Genomic DNA, 19,735 nt, shown 5'->3' on the forward strand with positions numbered 1-19,735 from the left:
AGCACCAGCCAATTTATCCAAGTAAGTCTGAGCTGGGGACAGGGGGCAGGGGCGGAAGCCTTCGGACAAAGGCAAAGGGTCCACAGAGGGTGGAGGCACGGTGTGTGTATGTATGGGAGGGATCGATAAAGGGCTTATTAGGTATCAAGTCCTGCGCTAAACACTGGATAGATTTCAAGCCACCAGGTGGGGTGTGGTTCCTTCCCCCATAGGGAGAATCTGGGGGAGTGGGGCAGCTAGAGGCCTGTTCTGTGCACAGTCTATGCTCAATAGATGCCCCGGGCAGATGGTTTTCCCAGAACCCTCTCCTCTCCAGGCCCCCCAACCCTCGGCCCTGCCCCTGGCTGGAGGAGGTTGCCGCTCCCAGCAGCTAATTGCCCCAGGGCATGGGTGACGCTTCGAGATCTTTGTCCAGAACCTGGCCCGGGCCCAGAAGCTGCAGGAGGAGGATGTTGGCATGGCAGAGTTTGAGGACACACCCTTCAGTGACCTCTCGGGTACGTGGTTCCCCGGGGCCTCTCCTTCTCCCCCCTCCTGGCTGACCCTCCAGCCCCTCTGGAGGAAGGGGAGATGGAGAGCCGGGGTCGGGAGGAAATAGGTGGGGGGCTCACCGGCCCCCAGCCCCTGTTTACCTTCCTGTCGTCCCTCCCGTTGGCCTCCCTGCAGCTCATGGAAGCGGTCTCCCTTCACCCCTCTCCTGCCTCCCCAGAGGACAAGTTTCTCAGTCTTTATGCACCCAAATTTAGGATGCCCTCCAGTTGGGCAAATCCTTCTCCTCGCCATCACTGAAACCTGGTTCTCTCCAGAAGACACAGTCTCCCCTACTGCTCTCACCAGAGGGGGCTTCATCTTCCACCTCTCCCCAGACTCACTGGGAAAAGGGGAGGAGTGGCTTCCTTTTTGTGCCCCAGTGCCATTTTTGCACCATTCATTCATTCAGTAATATTTATTGAGCTTTTACTGTGCACAGCACTTGGGAAAGTACAATGCAGCAATAAACAGACACATTCCCTGCCCACAACAAGCTTACAGTCTAGAGGGCCAAGGAGACAGACATTAATAGAAATAACTAAATGACACATAGGTACACACATGCTGTGGGGCTGGGAGGGAGGAAGATCAAAGGAAGCAAGTCAGGGTGATGCAGAAGGGAATGGGAGAAGATGAAAGGTGGACTTAGTCAGGGAAGGCCTCTGGGAGGAGATGTGCCTTTGATAAGGCTTCGAACAGGAGGAGAGTCGTTGTCAGTCCACCTCCCCCATCCCTCTCCCTTCCTTTGAAGCCCGGATCATCTGCCTCTATCACCCACTCTAGATTCGATTAACTGTCATCTACCATCCCCCACAGGTCCCACCTCCAACTTCTTTAACCATTTGGATCCCTTTCTTACATTCCTTCTCCTTTTCTCCTTCCTTAAAATGACCTTCGGTCACTTCAATACCCACCTACATGTTCCTGACCACCCTTCTGCTGCCCGCTTCCTAACATTCATTCGATCATATTTATTAAGCACTTACTGTGTGCAGAGCACTGTACTAAGCTCTTGGGAAAGTACAATACCACAATAAACAGTGACAGTCCATGCCTACATCAAGCTCACAATATAGAGGAGGGAAGACAGACTCAGTACAGAGGAATAAAATGACAGACACATACATAGGTGCTGTGGGGGTGGGTTGACACGGGGGAAGAGAAAATGGAGCAAGTCAGGGTGACACAGAAGGGAGTGGGAGATGAGGAAAAGTTGGGCTTAGTTTGGGAAGGCCACTTGGAGGAAATGTGCCTTCAGTAAGGCTTTGATGGCGGGGGAGAGTCATTGCCTACTAGATTGGTGGAGGGAGGGTGTTCAAGGCCAGAGGCAGGACGTGCACCGGGGTCGGCGGCCGGTCAAGTGAGGTGGAGGCACACTGAAAATGATGATGATGGTGGTATTTATTGAGTGCTTACCATATGCCAGGCACTGTACTAAGCGCTGGGGTAGAAACAAGTTAATTAGGTCGGACACAGTCCCTGTCCCACATAGGGCTTCCAGTCTCATTCTCTATCTTAGAAATGAAGAAACTGAGGCCCAGAGAAGGGGAGTGATTGGTCCAAGGTCGCACAGCAGACAAGTGGCAGAGCCAGGATGAGAACCCAGGTTCTTCTGCCTCCCAGGTCCAGGGTCTAGCCATTATTCCTTGCTCCTCTGTGGAGCACTGTGCTTGGTTGGGGCAGAGCACTGTGCTTGGCAGAAGTCGAGTACTCTCAGGCCCAGAGCACTGTGCTCAGCTGACACTGTCCTCTCCTGGTTCTCCTGCTATCTCTCCAGCTGCTCATTCTCAGTCACTTTTGTGGGCTCCTCCTCTACCTCTCACCCCCTCAGTTGTGGGGGTCCTTCAAGGTTCAGCTCTGGATCCCCTTTTATTCTACAACTACACGCACTCCCTTGGAAAACTCCCTTGCTCCCACGTCTTCTACTCCCATCTCTATGCAATCACCCTCTCCAGCCCTGATCTCTCTCCCTCTCTGCAGACTCACTTCTCCTTCTGCCTTCAGGACGTCTCTCCTTGGATGTCCTTCTGTCATCTCAAGCTTAACATGTCCAAAACAGATCTCCTTGTCTTCCCAACCAAACCCTGTCCTCTCCTGGACTTTCCCGTCACTGGGGATGGCATCGCCATCCTTCTCCGTCTCACAAGCCCAAAACCTTGGCGTTATCCTCGACTCCTCTCTCTCATTCAACCCACATCGTCGCTCCATCACAAAATCCTGTCAGTCCCCCCTTCACCACATCGCTGAAATCTTCCCTTTTCTCACTATCAAAATGCTGCCACTTTTATCCAAGCCCTTCTTCTCTGGCTCCTTGATGATTGTCTCAGCCTCCTCATTGACCTACCAATCTCCTGTCACTCCCTGTGTCACTGCCAACTACATCCTGGACTACATCCTGCCTCTGGAAGGCCCTCCCTCCTCAAATCCCACAGGCAATGACTCTCTCCACCTTCAAAGCCTTATTGAAGACCCACCTCCTCCTCTAAGAGGCCTTTCCTGACTCATTCCCCCTTTCCTCTTCTCTCACTCCCCTTCTGTATCGCCATGACTCGGTCCCTTTGTTCCTTCCCCCTCCCAGCCCCACACCACTCATGTCCACCTTAATTTATTCATTTCTCTTCATGTCCGTCTCCCCCTCTAGACCAAGGAGCGAAGTATGTGGGCTGGGTTGTAGAAGGAGAGAAGCGAGGTGAGGTAGGAAGGGGGCAAAGTGATGAACTGCTCAAAGGCCAATGGTGAGGAGTCTTTGTTTGCTTCAGAGGTGGATGGGTAAACACTGGAGACTTTTGAGGAGGGGGGTGACATGTCCTGAACGTTTTTGTAGAAAGATGATCTAGGCAGCGGAGTCAAGTATGGACCTGAGTGGAGAGAGCCAGGAGGATGGGAGGTCAGCAAGGAGGTTGATGCAGTAATCTAGGTGGGATAGGATCAGTGTATTGAAGTGGCAGCAGTTTCTATGGAGAGGAAAGGGTGGATTTTAGTGATGCTGTGAAGGTGGGACCGACAGGATTTGGTGACGGATTGAATACGTTGGTTGAATGAGAGAGGAGTCAAAGATGACGGCAAGATTCCAGGCTTGTGAGACCGGAAGGATGATGGTGCTATCTAAAGGGATGGGAGAGTCAGGGAGAGGACAACGTTGGGGTGGGGGGGAAGATGAGGAGCTCTGTTTTGGACATGTTAAGTTTGAAGTGAGGAGAGGACATCCCAATAGAGATGTCCTGAAGGCAGGAGGAGATGTGAGCTGGGAGTTCCTCAACTCCACTGATCTCCTGCTTCACCCCAACCTCACCCACTCATCAACTTGGACACACAGTCCATCTCATCATCTCTAGCCATTGCACCATCTCTATGCTCACCAATTTGGAAACCCCTCTATCTGACCACAACATCCTCACCCGCTTTCTCTCCCACACACCCCCTCCTCACAGATCTGCCCTGATCCCTCACAGAGACCTCAATTTTTTTGACCCCATGCAAATTTCTCAAGTCGTCATGCCCCATTTAACCTCCAAACCCAACTACCTTCCCTTGATGACCAAACTGACACTCTCATTCATTCATTCAATCATATTTAATGAGCACTTGTTTTGTCTTGTCTTATGTCGTCGAGTGGTCTCCGACCCATAGTGACGCCATGGGCACAGCTCTCCCAGAACTCCCCACTTCCAACTGCAATCATTCTGGTAGTGGATCCATAGAGGTTTCTTGGTAAAAATATGCAACTGGTTTACTGTCGCCTCCTTTCGTGCAATAAACTTGAATCTCCATCCTCGACTCTTTCCCATTCCACTGCTGCCCAGCACAGATGAGTTTGTAGCAGATGGCCTTCCACTCGCTAGCCACTGACCAAGCTAGGAACACAAGGGGTAGGCCTCTGCTTGACTCTTCCTCCTGTAGTCGAGACTGGTAGAGTACTGGAAACTCTCCAGGTTGACCCGGAGAGCAATGAGTGCTTACTGTGTGCAATATAACAGTATTGTACTAAACAACACCACCCTCTCTACTGAACTCAACTGGCTCGCTCCCCTATCCTTTCACTGATCACATAGCACTAACCCACAGCCCTGGATCACCTCCACACCCCCTTTCTTTGCTCCGTGCACAAGACGCAGAGCACAGCTGGCAGAAATCTAGGTATCAGGCTGACTTTGTCCCCTTGGACTTTATCCTTGTGTGCTTGAACTCTGTCCTCTCCTATCCCCATTAAATAGATTTCTCCATCCTCATTTAACATCCATTCCCATTCTCTCACCAGTTGTTTCAGCTGTTTAACTCCCTCCTCAAACCCCTTGTCCTCAACCTCACGCATCCCTTCTCCCTAATGACCTGGCCACCTACTCTATTTGAGAAAATTGACACTATCGGGCATGATCTCCCTAAAATCTCCCCTGCCCCCCCTCACTTCCTCTCCCCTGCTGGCCCCCCTTCCCTTCTTCGACTCCCCCATCTTTCCCAGAAGTATCTCAAGAGGAGATCTGCCACCTTCTCTCTGAATCTAGCCCCTCCATCTGCACGTCTGACCCATTCCCTTCACAACTTATCAAAACATTTGACTTCTCCCTTCTTCCCTCCCTAGCTGCCATCTTCAACTGTTCACTCTTCAGTGGCTTCTTCTCCCTGGCTTTCAACATGCCAATGTCTCTCCTATCCTAAAAAAACCCTCCCTTTATCCTACGGCTCGCTCCCGTTAACTCCCCACTTCCCTCCTACCGTGCTGAGAAACAGCATGGAGGGATGGATAGCACCCGGGCCTGGGAGTCAGAAGCTCATGGGTTCTAACCCCAGCTCTACCACTTGTCTGCTGTGTGACCTCGGGCAAGTTACTTCATTTCTCTGGGCCTCAGTTTCCTCATCTGGAAAATGGGTTTTCAGACTGTGAGCCCCATATGGAACAGTGTCCTTTTGCTTGGATCCACTCCAGCTCTTAGTACAGTGCCTGGCACATAGTAAACACTTAACAAATCCATCATTATCGTTATTCCTCTCCAAACTCTTTGAGCAACATTTCTACACCAGCTGTCTCAGGTTCCTCTCCTTCAGTTCTCTCCTTGACCCCCTCCAATTTGGAATCTGTTCCTTCATGCAACAGAAGCTGCCCTCTCAGCGGTCACCAAGGATCTCCTTCTTGCCAAAACTGACATCCTCTACTCCATCCAATTCCTCCTGACCACTCTGCTGCCTTCAACAATGTTGACCAACCCCTTCTCCTGGAAACATCATCCAACCTCGGTTTCACTGACGCTGTGCTCTCCTGGTTCTCCCTCCTATCTCACTAGCTGCTCATTTTCAGTCTCTTTCGTGGACTCCTCCTCTGCCTCTACAAAACATTTTTACTGATATGTTCAGGCCATTCAGTCATTCAATCCTATTTATTGAGCGCCTATTGTGTACTGTACTAAGCACTTGGAAAGTACAATGCAGCAAATAGAGACAATTCCCGCCCACAACGGGCTCACAGTTTAGAGGGGGGAGACAGACATCAAACTAAGTAAACAGGCATCAGTAAAATTATAGATGTATACATATATACATAAGTGCTGTGGGGCAGGGAGAGGGGGAAGTGCAAAGGGAGTGAGTCAGGGTGACATGGAAGGTAGTGGGAGCGGAGGAAAAGTGGGGCTTAGTCTGGGAAGGCGTCCTGGAGGAGGTGGGCCTTCAGTAGGACTTTGAAGGGCGGGGAGAGTGATTGACTGGCGGATTTGCAGAGGGAGGTTGTCTTAGGCCAGAAGGTTTCCCCACTCCTCCAGAACATCCAGTGGTTGCCCATCCACCTCTACATGCAACAGAAAGCTCCTCACCATTGGCTTTATAAAACCCTCCATCACTTGGTCACCTCTTCCCTCACCTCGCTACTCCCCTACTACAACCTAGACCACACACATGGCTCAGCTAATACCAACCTCACTGTACCTCGATCTTCTCTATCTTGCCACCAACCTCTCGCTCGCATCTTGCCTCTGTCCTGGAATGCCCTCCCTCCTCCTATCTCACAGAAAATGACTCTCCCTGCCTTCAAAGCCTGATCGAAGGCATACCTCCTCCAAGAGGCCTTCCTTGACTGGGCCCTCTTTTCCTTCTCTTCCACTCCCTTCTACGTCACCCTGACTTGCTCCCTTTATTCATCCCCCTCTCAACCCCACAGCACTTATGGCCATATCCACTGTTTATTCATTCCTTTTAATGTCTGTTTCTCCTCTAGACTGTAAGCTCATTGTGGGCAGGGAATTTGTTGGTTCTATTGTTCTCTTCCAAGTGCTCAGTTCAGTGTTCTGCACTGAGTAAGTGCACAATAAATACTATTGACTGACTGACTTAAATGGAGACTAAGACTTTGAACTCCTTGTGGGACATGGACTATATCCAACCTAATTATCTAGTAACTTCCCCAGTGCTTACTAAAGTGCCTAGCACAGAGTTAACACTTACCACTAAAAAATACAGCAACCCAAAAACAACCCCCAAAAAGAGGACCGGTTCTCCCTCCTACTTTCCAGTAAGCCCCAATGTTACTCATTCTTCTGCTTCTGCTGCTGTTGCTGCCAGTCTCAAATCCTCTACTAAGCGCTTGGGAGCATACATCCAATAATAATGATAATTGCGGTATTTACTAAATGCTTACTATGTGCCAGGCACTCTACTAAGTGCTGGGGTGGATACGAGAAAACTGGGATGGACTCAGTCCCTGTCCCATATGAGGCTACCAGTCTCAATCCCCATTTTCCAGATGAAGGAACTGAGGCCCAGAGAAGTGAAGTGCCCAAGGTCACACAGCAGACAAATGGTGGAGCCAACATCAGAACCCATGACCTTCAGACTCCCAGGCCTGGGCTCTGAAGTGGCATGGCATTTAGTACGGTGCCTGGCACCTAGTAAGCACCTAACAAATACAGTGATCATGATGATTATTATAATGTTATGATTATTATTACTACAATAGAGTTGGTGTCACAATCCTTGTCCACAGAGAGCTTAGATTCAATCAATCAGTACTTCAGTCAATGGAATTTAATGAGCACCACCAGCTGGCCCGGCCCTGCAAGGAAGACTTGCGAGAGCACAACAGGGACAAGATCCCTGTCCGCAAGGGCCTTACAGTCTCCAGAGGCTACCGTGGGGAATTTCAGGGCGGTTGGCAAACCTGCACCCTACCCCCACCCCCACTCCCTCCCAGCCCTCTTGCCTTCTCCTCCTCCCAGGGAAAGTCCTCCCCCACCCCAACATTTCCTCTTATTTGGGTCGGAAGGAGTCCAGCACTTCCTTTTCCCTCCCTCCACCACCCCAATCCTGTATATATGGTCATTTCCTGCCCCTGGTAGCTCAGTCTGCCCACTCCTGCCCTCCCTCATGGACCTGCTGGCTCTGCTGCTCCCATGCCTTCTGGCTTAGCTGGGAGAGGTCGCCCCCAAGGCCTCCCGGGGAAGCCAGGTAAGCCTAAGGACAACATCCCCTCCCCTCCAACCATACCTCAACCAGCCTCAGGCTACTTCACCAGCCTGACCATTGGGGACCAAGATTCAAACCCTAACAGGGTTCCTGGGCCCAAGAGCCCCTGCCCTCTGGCTTGCTCCTTGCACCTCACTGACCTATGTCTCCCTCAGGGGATCAGGCAGCCCAGCCCCCAGCCTCAGCTCCTCTCCTGGGGACTTCAAACAGGAAAAGCCTCTGCTTCCCGCTTTCCTCAACATGTCAGGGGGTGAGGAGAACCGATCTGATTCTGATTCTATCCTTAAGCCCCTCCAGCAGCATGGCCTAGTGGATAGAGCACAGGCCTGGGAGTCAGAAGGTTACGGGTTCTAATCCCAGCTCTGCCACTTGTCTGCTGTGTGACATTGGGCAAGTCACTTCACTTTTCTGGGCCTCAGTTCCCTCATCTGAGAAATGGGGACTGAGACAGTGAGCCCCATGCGGGACAGGGACTATGTCCATACCTTTTTGCTCTATCCACCCCAGTGCTTAATACAGTGCCTAGCACACAGTAAGCGCTTAACAAATACCACCATGATTATTATTATTATTTTTCACCTTGTGGCTCTCACTCATCTTAGAGTTGGGATACGGAACCAGGAGTCCAGTCCCAGCTGCCCTAACCTCCCCCACTACACCGTCCCCTCTTCCATCTCTTCTCCAGGACCACCACCCCCAGCCTCTCCCTGATGCAACTCTGGAACTGATGGAGAAATTCAAGGAATTCCAGATTCGCTACAATAAGAGCTACGAGGACCAAGCAGGTATGGATGGGCTGTGGGGTCACAGTCGATCGTATTTATTGAGCACTTACTATGTGCCGAGCACTGTACTAATGGCTTGGGAGAGTACAGTAGAACAATACCACAGACATTTCCTGCCTACGGTGAGTTTACAGTCTAGAGGCGAAAAGCAGCCTTTGTTTCTTCAGGCCTCGGTCCGGGGCTCTGCACACGGTCAGCAGCGGGGCTTAGTGGAAAGAGCTTGGCCTGGGAGTCAGAGGACTTGGGTTCTAATCCCTCCTCTGCCACTTGTCTGCTATCTGACCTCGGGCGTGTCGCTTAGTTTCTCATCTGCCTCATCAGTGAAACGAGGATTGAATACCTGTTCTCCCTCATACCTATACCACGAGCCTCGTGTGGGACAGTGACTGTGTCCTAACTGATTGACTCGTATCTACCCCAGTGCTTAGAAAAGTGCTTGACCCATAGTGAGCAATTAACAAATACCACAAAAAAGTAAGACCTCAGTGAACACCACTGATTGATTGATTGATTGAGGCTGCCCCCCCAGCAGCTCTGAGAATACTCTGAACCCTCCCATCCCATCCCACACTCTCATTGGATGCCTCCAATCTTATGAACAGGGTGACTACTTGTCCTGTATGAGGACTGGGAGAGTTTGGGAAGAGGTGTGAAAGCCAGACAAAACAGGGTCTATTCTTCTCCCATTCATTCATCCATCCATCCATCCATCCATCCATCCATCCATCCATCCATCCATCCATCCAATCCTGTTTAATGAGTGCTTATTTTGTGCAGAGCACAGTACTAAGCGCTTGGAAAAGTACAATAGAACAATAAACAGTGACCTTCCCTGCCCACAATGAGCTGACTGACAGCTACAGACTCTTCCCTTCCCCCTGCAAAGCGTCTTTTTCCATTCCCTTTTCTGTCTATCTAAGTCTATATCAAAGGGAGGAGGAATGAATCCTCATTTTGCAGCTGAGGTAACTGAGGTCCAGAGAAGTGAAATGACTTGCCTGTGGTCACAAGGCAGACAAGCGGCAGAGTCTGGATTAGAAACGAAAAGCTCTGACTTCCGTGCTCCAGCTCTTTCCACTAGACCATGCTGCTTCCTCGAGGACAGTAATCACACCTACCAACACCATTGTATCATATTCTCCCATGTGCTTAGTTTTTGTTGTCTGTCTCCCCCTTCTAGACTGTGAGGCCGTTGTTGGGTAGGGACTGTATCTGCTGCTGAATTGTACTTTCCAAAGGGTTAGTACAGTGCTCTGCACACAGTGAGCGCTCAATAAATACGATTAAATGAATGAATGTTCTGTGTGCTCTATAGATGCCCCGGGTAGGTGGGTTTCCCAGAACCCTCTCGTCTCCAGCTCCCCACCCTCAGCCCAGCCCCTGACTGGGGGAGGTTGCTGCTCAGAGCACTTAATTCCCACAGAGCACATGCGGCACTTTGAGATCTTTGTCCAGAATCTGGCCCAGGCCCGGAAGCTGCAGGAGGAGGACCAGGGCACAGCGGAGTTTGGGGTCACTCCCTTCAGTGACCTCTCAGGTATGCGCATCCCCAGAGCCTCTCCTCCCCACGGGCCCCCAGCCCCTCTGGAAGAAGGGGAGATGGAGAGCTGGGGTCTGGGGGGAATAGGTGGGGGACTCCCTGTCCCACAGTCCCCTTCGGCCCTCCCGTCGGCCTCCCTGTGGCCCAGGGGAGCTGACTCCCAGAACCCCTCTCCTGCTTCCCCAGAGGACGAGTTTCTCAGTCTTTACGCGCCCAGATTCAGAATGCCCACCAGTTGGGCAAATCAAACAGCCAGGATCCCCGAGGAGCCTCTCCGTGCGGAAACTTGTGACTGGAGGAAAGCAGGGGCCGTCACACTGGTCAAAAGTCAGGTACTGACCCGTGGGCTCCAGGCACCCCCTTTACTCTGCCCCACCTGGACCTGTTATCACCCCCCACTTCATCCTCTTCACTTCCAGGAGACTCTGGCTCCCCCAGCTCCCCCACCTTCTCCCTGTGGGGGAAAGAATCACCTGATGTCCTGATAGCCACCCAGTGTATAGCACAGAGTTTGGTACCTAATGAGCCCTTTATCAATCCCTCCCAAACACACACACACACACACTGTGCCTCTACCCTCCGTGGACACTTTGCCTCATTTTAATGGTGGCCGAGGGCCCAGAAATCCCCTCTCAACCCAGTCTTACTGGGGTAAGTTGGTTGGGGCTGGGGTGAGTATGGGGGGGAATGGGGGATGGGGATGGGGACATGAACCGTAAGCTCCTTATGGGCTGGGATCTGCATCTAACAATTCCATCGTATTGGACTCCCCCAAGCACTTGGTCCAGTGATGTGCTGTGGACTCGGTCCACTGACGGATTGACCGGAGAGTGGAGGTAAGTGCTGGGGTCTTGGGCGGCGCCCCCAGTCCTGCTGTTCTCCCCAGGGAAACTGCGGCTCCTGTTGGGCCTTTGCCGCCGTCGGCAACGTGGAGTCCATGTGGTACCTCAGGGCCAGCAACCGACTTGTCTCTCTCTCGGAGCAAGGTAGCCCCCGGGGGGATGTGGCCACTCAGCCCCAGGCCTTCGTGTTGGGGGAAGACATGCCAGCCCATCGTGGGGAGACCCCCCCAACTCTGCCCCCGGCTTCCGCCAGGCAGCAAGACCTACTGGCTAGAGCCCAGGCCTGGGAGTCAGAAGGACCTGGATTCTAACGGGTTCTTGGAGAAGCAGCATAGTAAGTACTTAATAAGTATCACAATTCTTCTTCTTCTTCTTCTTCAGAGGTGTTGGACTGCTGTCCCCGTAGCAGTGGCTGTGACGGTGGTGACCCCAAAGACGCCTTCCTCACTGTAATACAAGACCGTGAGTCCCAGAAGTGCCCGCAATGGCCCCTCATCACTCGGCTTCCTCTGGCCCCTTCCGACTCCCGCCCGCCCCATCCTGAGCCTAGACCCTCCTTCATCCTCCCCTCTCAGCTCCTGGGGGGTTGGACCCCGGAGGGACAAGGGTGAGCTGCCTCTCCCATCCCTAGATGGCCTGGCCAGTGAGAGTGACTACCCCTACGAGGCACATGCCAGGCGGGACAGATGTCAGGCCAATAAGTTAAGGGTCGCCGGGATCCACAACTTCACCATTCTGCCCCACGATGAGCAGTGTGAGTCTCCGGGCGGCTGAGATCGGGGTGGGAGGTGTCAGCCCTTCCGGGATCCACTCGAACGGGAATCCCACCAGATTCCCCCCGGCTCCCCTGGCTTCGGGTTGGCTCCCCTGGGTTGGGGAGCCTGGGTTGGGGAGTCCTCTTCTGTTCTCCATTTACACTCACTCCCTCGGTGAACTCATCCGCTCTCACGGCTTTGACTACCATCTCTACGCAGATGACACGCAGATCTACATCTCCGCCCCTGTCCTCTCCCCCTCCCTTCAGGCTCGCATCTCCTCCTGCCTCCGGGACGTCTCCACCTGGATGTCAGCCCGCCACCTAAAACTCAACATGAGCAAGACTGAGCTCCTCATCTTCCCTCCCAAACCCGGTCCGCTCCCAGACTTCTCTATCACCGTGGATGGCACGACCATCCTTCCCGTCCCGCAGGCCCGCAATCTCGGTGTCATCCTTGACTCGTCCCTCTCGTTCACCCCACACATCCTATCCGTTACCGAGACCTGCCGGTTTCACCTCTACAATATCGCCAAGATCCGCCCTTTCCTCTCCACCCAAACGGCTACCTTACTATTACGGGCTCTCGTTATATCCCGGCTAGACTACTGTGTCAGCCTTCTCTCTGACCTCCCTTCCTCCTCTCTCGCCCCGCTCCGGTCTATTCTTCACTCCTCTGCCTGGCTCATCTTCCTGCAGAAACGATCTGGGCATGTCACTCCCCTTCTTAAACAACTCCAGTGGTTGCCTATCGACCTCCGCTCCAAACAAAAAGTCCTCACTCTAGGCTTCAAGGCTCTCCATCACCTTGCCCCTTCCTACCTCTCCTCCCTTCTCTCTTTGTACCGCCCACCCCGCACGCTCCGCTCCTCTGCCGCCCACCTCCTCACCGTCCCTCGGTCTCGCCTATCCCGCCGTCGACCCCCGGGTCACGTCCTCCCGCGGTCCTGGAACGCCCTCCCTCCTCACCTCCGCCAAACCGATTCTCTTTCCCTCTTCAAAACCTTACTTAAAAATCACCTCCTCCAAGAGGCGTTCCCAGACTGAGCTCCTCTTCCCCCTCTACTCCCTCTGCCATCCCCCCTTTACGTCTCCGCAGCTAAAGCCTCATTTTCCCCTTTTCCCTCTGCTCCTCCACCTCTCCCTTCCCATCCCCACAGCACTGTACTTGTCCGCTCAACTGTATATATTTTCGTTACCCTATTTATTTTGTTAATGAATTGTACATCGCCTTGATTCTATTTAGTTGCCATCGGTTTTTACGAGATGTTCTTCCCCTTGATGCTGTTTAGTGCCATTGTTCTCGTCTGTCAGTCTCCCCCGATTAGACCGTAAGCCCGTCAAACGGCAGGGACCGTCTCTATCTGTTGCCGACTTGTTCATCCCAAGCGCTTAGTACAGTGCTCTGCACATAGTAAGCGCTCAATAAATACTATTGAATGAATTGAATGAATGAGGGCTGGGAAAATCGGGAAGAAGCAGGCCCAGAGGGGCTAATCTCACACAGTAGAGAGAGCTTTCTGAATCCCTGGGAGGCGGGGACTTGGTTCAATCTGCTTAGCTGGCCTCTATCCCAGCGCTTAACATAATGTTTGGCCCATCCTGAGCTGTGACCACATCGATCCAATCACTTATCCTATCGCGCTTTGATTACCGCGTTGATTGGCGTCCTCGCCGACCCCCCTGCCTCCTGTCTCTCTCCACTCCAGCTCAGACTTCCCTCTGCCACCTCTTTCCTCTTTCTACCACAACGTTCAGGCCGTGTTTCCCCACCCTAGAAACTCTGATGGTTGCTCATCCATCGCCACATTCATTCCATTGTATCTAGTGAGTGCCTACTGTATGCAAAGCACTGTACTAAGCGCTCGGGAAAGTACAATAAAAGAACAAACAGACACATTCACTGCCAACATCAAGCTAGAGGATCAAACAGAAACTCCTCACTACTTGCCTCCTCCTCCTACCACCCAACCCGCACACCTCCCTTCTCTAACGCTAATCTTCTCACTGTATCTGGATCTGTCTTCAATTGCTCACGTCCTTCCTCTGGCCTGGGGTGCCTTCCCTCCTCAGATCTGCCAGAGGATGACTCTCCCCCACTTCAGAGCCTTTTTGAAGGCCCATCTCCTCCAAGAGGGCTTCCCTGACTAAGCCCTCTTTTCCTCTTCTTCAACTCCCTTCTGCCTTGACTTGCCGCCCTTATTTCCCCCCACACCTCCAGGCCCACAGCACTTAGGTCCATATCTGTCATCTCTTGACTGCTATTGGTGTCTGTATCCCCCGCTAGACTGTAAGCCCCTTGTGGGCGGGGAATGTGTCTGCTTCTTCTTCTACTTGTACTAAGCGCTCGGTACAATGCCCCGCACACAGACGGCGCTCAGTAGATAGGACTGAATGCAGGTGTGCTGGAGGGCCGGGGGCGGGGGGCTGGCTGGCGGCGCCGCGGGCCTCGGGCCAGTAGGGGTCGCCGTGGCGCCCCCGGCCTCCCCCGTTGGGAGCGCCGCGCCCCCCCTGGTGGCCAGAGGAGGGCACAGCGGTCCGAGACGCAGGGCCGGGGTCCGCCCCGGTGACTCCCCTTGGGGGCGGTGGGAGGGGGGAGGAGGAGCAGGAGCAGGACGAGGAGGAGGAGGAGGAAGCCTGGAGCCCAAACCCCCGTCTCCCCCCGCCCTTGCAGACATGACCCGCTACGTGGCTGGCAACGGACCCATCGTCGTAAGCGTCAACGCGGCGCTGCTGCAGGTGAGGCTCGGGGTAGGGCTTTTTTGACAAGGTACCTTAAGCATTTAGTATGTGCCAGGCCCTGTTCTAAGCGCCGGAGTAGATACCAGCGTAGTACAGTGCTCTACACGCAGTAAGCATGTGGCCTCTTGGAGGAGATGGACCTTCAACAAGGCTTTGAAGAGGGGTAGAGTCATTGTCTGTAGGATTCGGGGAGGGAGGGCGTTCCAGGCCAGAGGCCGGACTTGGGCAGGGGGTCGTCGGCGAGACAGCGATTTAGGGGCACGGTGTGAAGGTAAGCACTAAAGGAGCGAAGTGTGTGGGCTGGGATGTAGAAAGAGAGGAGCGAGGTGAGGTGGGGGGGGCAAGGTGATGGATGGCTTTAAAGCCACCAGTGAGGAGTCTCTGTTTGCTAAGGCGGTGGGAAGGGAGATTTTTGAGGAAGAAGGTGACCTATCCTGAACGTTTCTGTAGAAAGGTGGTCCGGGCAGCAGAGTGACGCACGAACGGGAGTGGGGAGAGACAGGAGGTTGGTAGGGTGATAGGATGAGTGATTGTATTCAAGTGACAGCGGTTCAGATGGAAAGGAAAGGGCTGATTTTAGCGCTGGTATGAATGAAGGTGGGACCGGCCGGATTAGGTTATGGATTGAATATGTATGTGGGTTAAACGAGAGAGAGGAGTCATAGATAATGCCAAGGTTCCGGGCTTGTGAGACAGAAAGGATGGTGGTGCCGACTACAGTGATGGGAAAGTCGGGGAGAGGACGGGGTTTGGGCGGGAAGATAACGAGCTCTGTTTTGGATATGTCAAGTTTGAGGGGATGGGAGGACTTCCGTGTCTTGAAGACAGGAGGAGAGCGAGCCTGGATAGAGGGAGAGAGATCAGGGGAGGAGATGTAGATTTGGGTGTCATCTGCATAAACATGGTAGTTGAAGCCAAGGGAGCGAATGAGTTCTCCAAGGGAGTGGGTGAAGATGGAAAATAGAAGGGGGACTCAGAACTGAAACTTGAGGGAACCCCCACACTTAGGGGGTGGGAGGCAGAGCAGGAGTCTGTGAAGGAGACTGAGAATGACCAGCCAGAGAGATGAGGAGATCCAGGAGAGGACAGAGTCAGTTAAGCCAACGTTTCCAGGAGAAGGGGTTGATCCACAGTGTTGAAGGCATCTGAGAGGTCGAGGAGGATTAGGATAGAGTAGTGGTCATTGGATTTGGCAAGAAGGAGATCACTAGTGACCTTTGAGAGGGCAGTTTCTATGGAGTGATGGTGACGGGAGCCAGATCGGAGGGGGTCCGGGAGAGAATTGGAGGAGGGGAATTTGAGACAGCGGGTGTAGATGACTCGCTCAAGAAGTTTATAGAGGAATTGTAGGAGGGAGATGAGGCTATGACTGGAGGGAGCCATGGGGTCAAGGGATAGGGGAAACATGGGCATATTTGAAGGCAGTGGAGAAGAAGCCATTGGAGATGGAATGGTTGAAGTTGGCTGTTGGGCGGCGGGGGGGGCGGGAGTAATGATAACGTGTGAAGAAATGGGGTCCGATGCACACGTGGAAGGGGTGGTATTTGAGAAGAGGCAGGAAATCTCTTCTAGAGATACTGCTGAGAAGGATGGGAGAGTTAAAGAGGTGGTCAGAAGGGGGAGAGACTGAGGAGGGGCAGGGGCGATTTTAGGGCACTCACACCTAATGGTGTTAATTTTCTTAATAAAGTAAATGGCCAGGTCATTGAGGGCAAGGGATGGGGGAGGCGGTGGGACAGGAGGCCTGAGGAGGGAGTTAAATGTCTGGAACAACTGGTGAAGTGACTTGTGCAAGGTCACACAGCCAACACATGGTGGAGCAGGGATTAGAAGCCAGGTCCTCTGTCTCCCAGGTGTGGGATCTTTCTACTAGGCCATGCTGCTTCTCGTTCAGCCCACCTTTGGGGGTGTGGGGGTAACCGGTGTGTGTGGGGATGGGGGAGGACGGTGTGTGTGGGGATGGGGGAGGATGGTGTTGGTAGCTCTTGTCTTTTATACAAAGATGGTGTCCAACCCCATTCAGCCCCTCCCCCCGAAATTTTTCTCCAGCTGTACGTCGGGGGAGTTTTGCATCCGACCCGTTCTAACTGTGACCCCAATTTTCTAAACCACAATGTCCTGCTGGTGGGCTTTGGGTTCGGTGAGTTGGGGAAGACTCAGGGGCTTTGGGGAGGAGAGGGCCCCGCGGGTGGGGTCAGCACCACAGCCCCCAGCCTCCCTCTTACTCCGCGTCTAGATAATAATTCCTCTCACTGGATCCTGAAGAATTCTTGGGGCCTGAACTGGGGAGAGAAGGTGAGCTGGGTGTGAGGGAGGGGAAATGAGGGACGGGGGTCAGGGGGAATAGGGAGAAGGCTCTCCTTGGACCACCCTCACCTCCTTTCTCTTCAGGGCTATTTCCGGCTGCATCGTGGGAGCAACGCCTGTGGGATCGCCAGTCGTCCCATCACTGCCGTGATCCCAGATTACAAGCCCCGCATCTACTGTCCACAATGAGACCGTCAACCCTGTCCACCCGGTGGCCTGCATTGCTCTAAACCCCCCACTGCCCCCTACACCACGGCTCCAGCAGAGACCACTCCCATTTTTGACCCGCCCCAAACAATCCCACATCCCAGCCCGTCGGTGGAATAACCTGGGAGAAGCCTCCTGGGTGAAGATGGCCAGTCTTGGCCACTCCCCCGAATCCTTCTGGTTCCCCAGCCGCCCGTTTAGGGCTGCGTCCCTCTGCCCACTTCCCCCTCCTCTCCCCCTCCCCTCCCTCCAGCTCCTCGACCATAGTATAGGGCTGCATCCCCCTGCTCGCTCCCCGCGTATCTGCCCTTAGTCTCCCTCCGGTTCCCTGACCTCCAACTTAGGGCTGAGTCCCCCTTTCCCCCTTCCTCCGCACACACACTTTTCTTTCTCGCTCCTCTGTCCCCAGCTGAGGCCTGGACGTCTCCTTAATCACCTGAGCAGCAGGACCCTGCCTCCATAGTCGCTGCTGATGCAGCCATTTTACTGTCACCATGGAGTCTGGGGGGCGGAGGGTGGTGGCCTGTCCTCCCCCTGGAGGGAAGGGGCCAGTTATGATATGGGCTCAGGAGGCAGCTCCAGAGGGTCCCCTTATAGTGGTCCCAGAGTGCCTGGGGCCTGCCGAGGGAGGGGAAGGAAGGGGGAGCACAGCCAGGAGGCCGTTCCCTGGAGCGGAAACTCCCTGAGGGGAGGGCTCATCCTGCCAATCCTATTGTCCTCTTGCAAACTTAGCTTAGAAGGCGCTCAATAAATATGATTGATGAATTGATTGATATATTGATTGGAGAGGGCTCCCTCACTAGAGGGGAAGTGGGTGTTGGGGAGAGTCTGCCCCCTTACCTACCGGCCTCATAGACCCTCACCCTAGGCCCGGTGCCCGGGATGGGATTTAGAGAGAGCAGGGCCCGGCGGGAAGAGCCCGGGGCCAGAGACTCAGAGGTTCCACTGGGTGATCTTCAGGAAGTCCCTTACCTCACTCCCATCCTAACCCTCCCCACCTCTCGCCCCGTCCCCTGCCCCAGAACCGCCACTCCCCAGCCTTAGCCAAGTGCGGCCTGGGGAACCCCCGCTCCCTTCAACCTTGACCTGCACAAGCCACTAGCCACTGCAAAATCTCTAGCCTCACCAACTCTGAAATCCCTCTATCTGAACACAACTTCCTCACCTGCCTTCTCTCCCGCACACTCCCCTCCCCGCAAATCTGTTCCCCGATTTTTTGACCCCATCCAATTTTCCAAGTCAAAAATCATACCCCATTTAGCCTCCATACCTAACTTCCCTTGATGACCAAGTTGACACTCTCATTCATTTATTCATTTAGTTTTCTTTATTGAGGGCTACTGTGTGCAAAGCACTGTATTAAGTACTTGGGAGAATACAATATAACAACACTGTACTCTCAATACCACCCCCTCGACTGAACTCAACTCACTAGCTCCTATCTCTACATCGATCTCGTAGCACTAACCCGCAGATCTGGATCACCTCACACCCGCTTCCTTCGCTCTTGTGCAGGAGCCACAGAGCGCTGCTGGTGGAAATCTGGGTATCAGGCTGATCTCGTCCACGTCGACTTTAACTCTGCCCTCTTCTCCACCCGGCAGAATTATTTCTCCAACCTACTGACACCCATGGCCATTCTCTCACCAGTCGTCCAGATGTTTAACTCCCTCCGCAAACCCTCTGTCCTCCCCCTCATCCCCCATCCCTTCCCCTCATGATCTGGCCACCTACCCTGTGGAGAAAATCGATGCTATCAGGCATGATCTCCCTAAAATCTCCCCTGTCCCCCCTCACTTTCTCCACCCAGCCGCCCCCTCCCCATCCCTTCTTCACCTCTCCCATCTTTCCCAGCAGTATCTCAAGAGGAGATCTGCCGCCTTCTCTTGGAATCCATCTCTTCCACCTGTGCATCTGACCCCATCCCTTCACACCTTATCAAAACATTTGCTCCTTCCCTTTTTTCCTCCTTAACTGCCATCTTCAACTGTTCGCTCTCCATTGGCTTCTTCCCCATGGCTTTCAAACATGCCACAGCTCTCTCCGTTTATCACCCCATCTCCCTCCTACCATGCTGAGCAGTGGCATGCAGAGTGGATAGAGTGTGGGCCTGGGAGTCAGAAGGTCATGGGCTCTTAATCCCAGCTCCGCTGCTTGTCTGCTGGATGACCTTGTGCAAGTCATTTCACTTCTCTGGGCCCTCAGTTCCCTCATTTGTAAAATTATTATTATGGTATTTAAGTGCTTACTATGAGCCGAGCACTGTTCTAAGTACTGGGGTGATACAAGGTAATGCAATTGTCCCACGTGGGGCTCACAGATGAAACTGAGACCCAAAGAAATTAAGTGACTTGCTCAAGGTCACTTAGCAAACAAGTGGCGGAGCCAGGATTAGAACCCATGACCTTCTGACTCCCAGGCCCGGGCTCTAAAATGGGGACTGAGACCATGAGCCCCATGTGGCCCAGGGACTGTGACCAACCCGATTTGCTTGGATCCACTCCAGCGCTTAGTACAATGCCTGGCACATAGTAAGTACTTAAGAAATACTATCATCATCATCATTATTATTATTATTATC

At 53.3% G+C, this 19,735-nt stretch overlaps 1 protein-coding gene across 1 annotated transcript in view; it reads left to right on the top strand.

The window, feature by feature from the left end:
- Window positions 1-17,927, top strand: part of LOC120638262 (cathepsin W-like) — a 98,760-nt gene extending 80,833 nt beyond the window's left edge. The window contains exons 2-5 of the mRNA XM_039911357.1: window positions 14,573-14,637; window positions 16,690-16,780; window positions 16,877-16,935; window positions 17,032-17,927. Coding sequence (XP_039767291.1) covers window positions 14,575-14,637; window positions 16,690-16,780; window positions 16,877-16,935; window positions 17,032-17,136 — 318 coding nt within the window. The 5' untranslated portion in view covers window positions 14,573-14,574 and the 3' untranslated portion in view covers window positions 17,137-17,927. The remainder of the gene's footprint in view (window positions 1-14,572; window positions 14,638-16,689; window positions 16,781-16,876; window positions 16,936-17,031) is intronic.
- Window positions 17,928-19,735: the final 1,808 nt, after the last annotated feature.

This window comes from Ornithorhynchus anatinus, chromosome 3 (assembly GCF_004115215.2).
Source record: "Ornithorhynchus anatinus isolate Pmale09 chromosome 3, mOrnAna1.pri.v4, whole genome shotgun sequence".
Classification (NCBI taxonomy): domain Eukaryota; kingdom Metazoa; phylum Chordata; class Mammalia; order Monotremata; family Ornithorhynchidae; genus Ornithorhynchus; species Ornithorhynchus anatinus.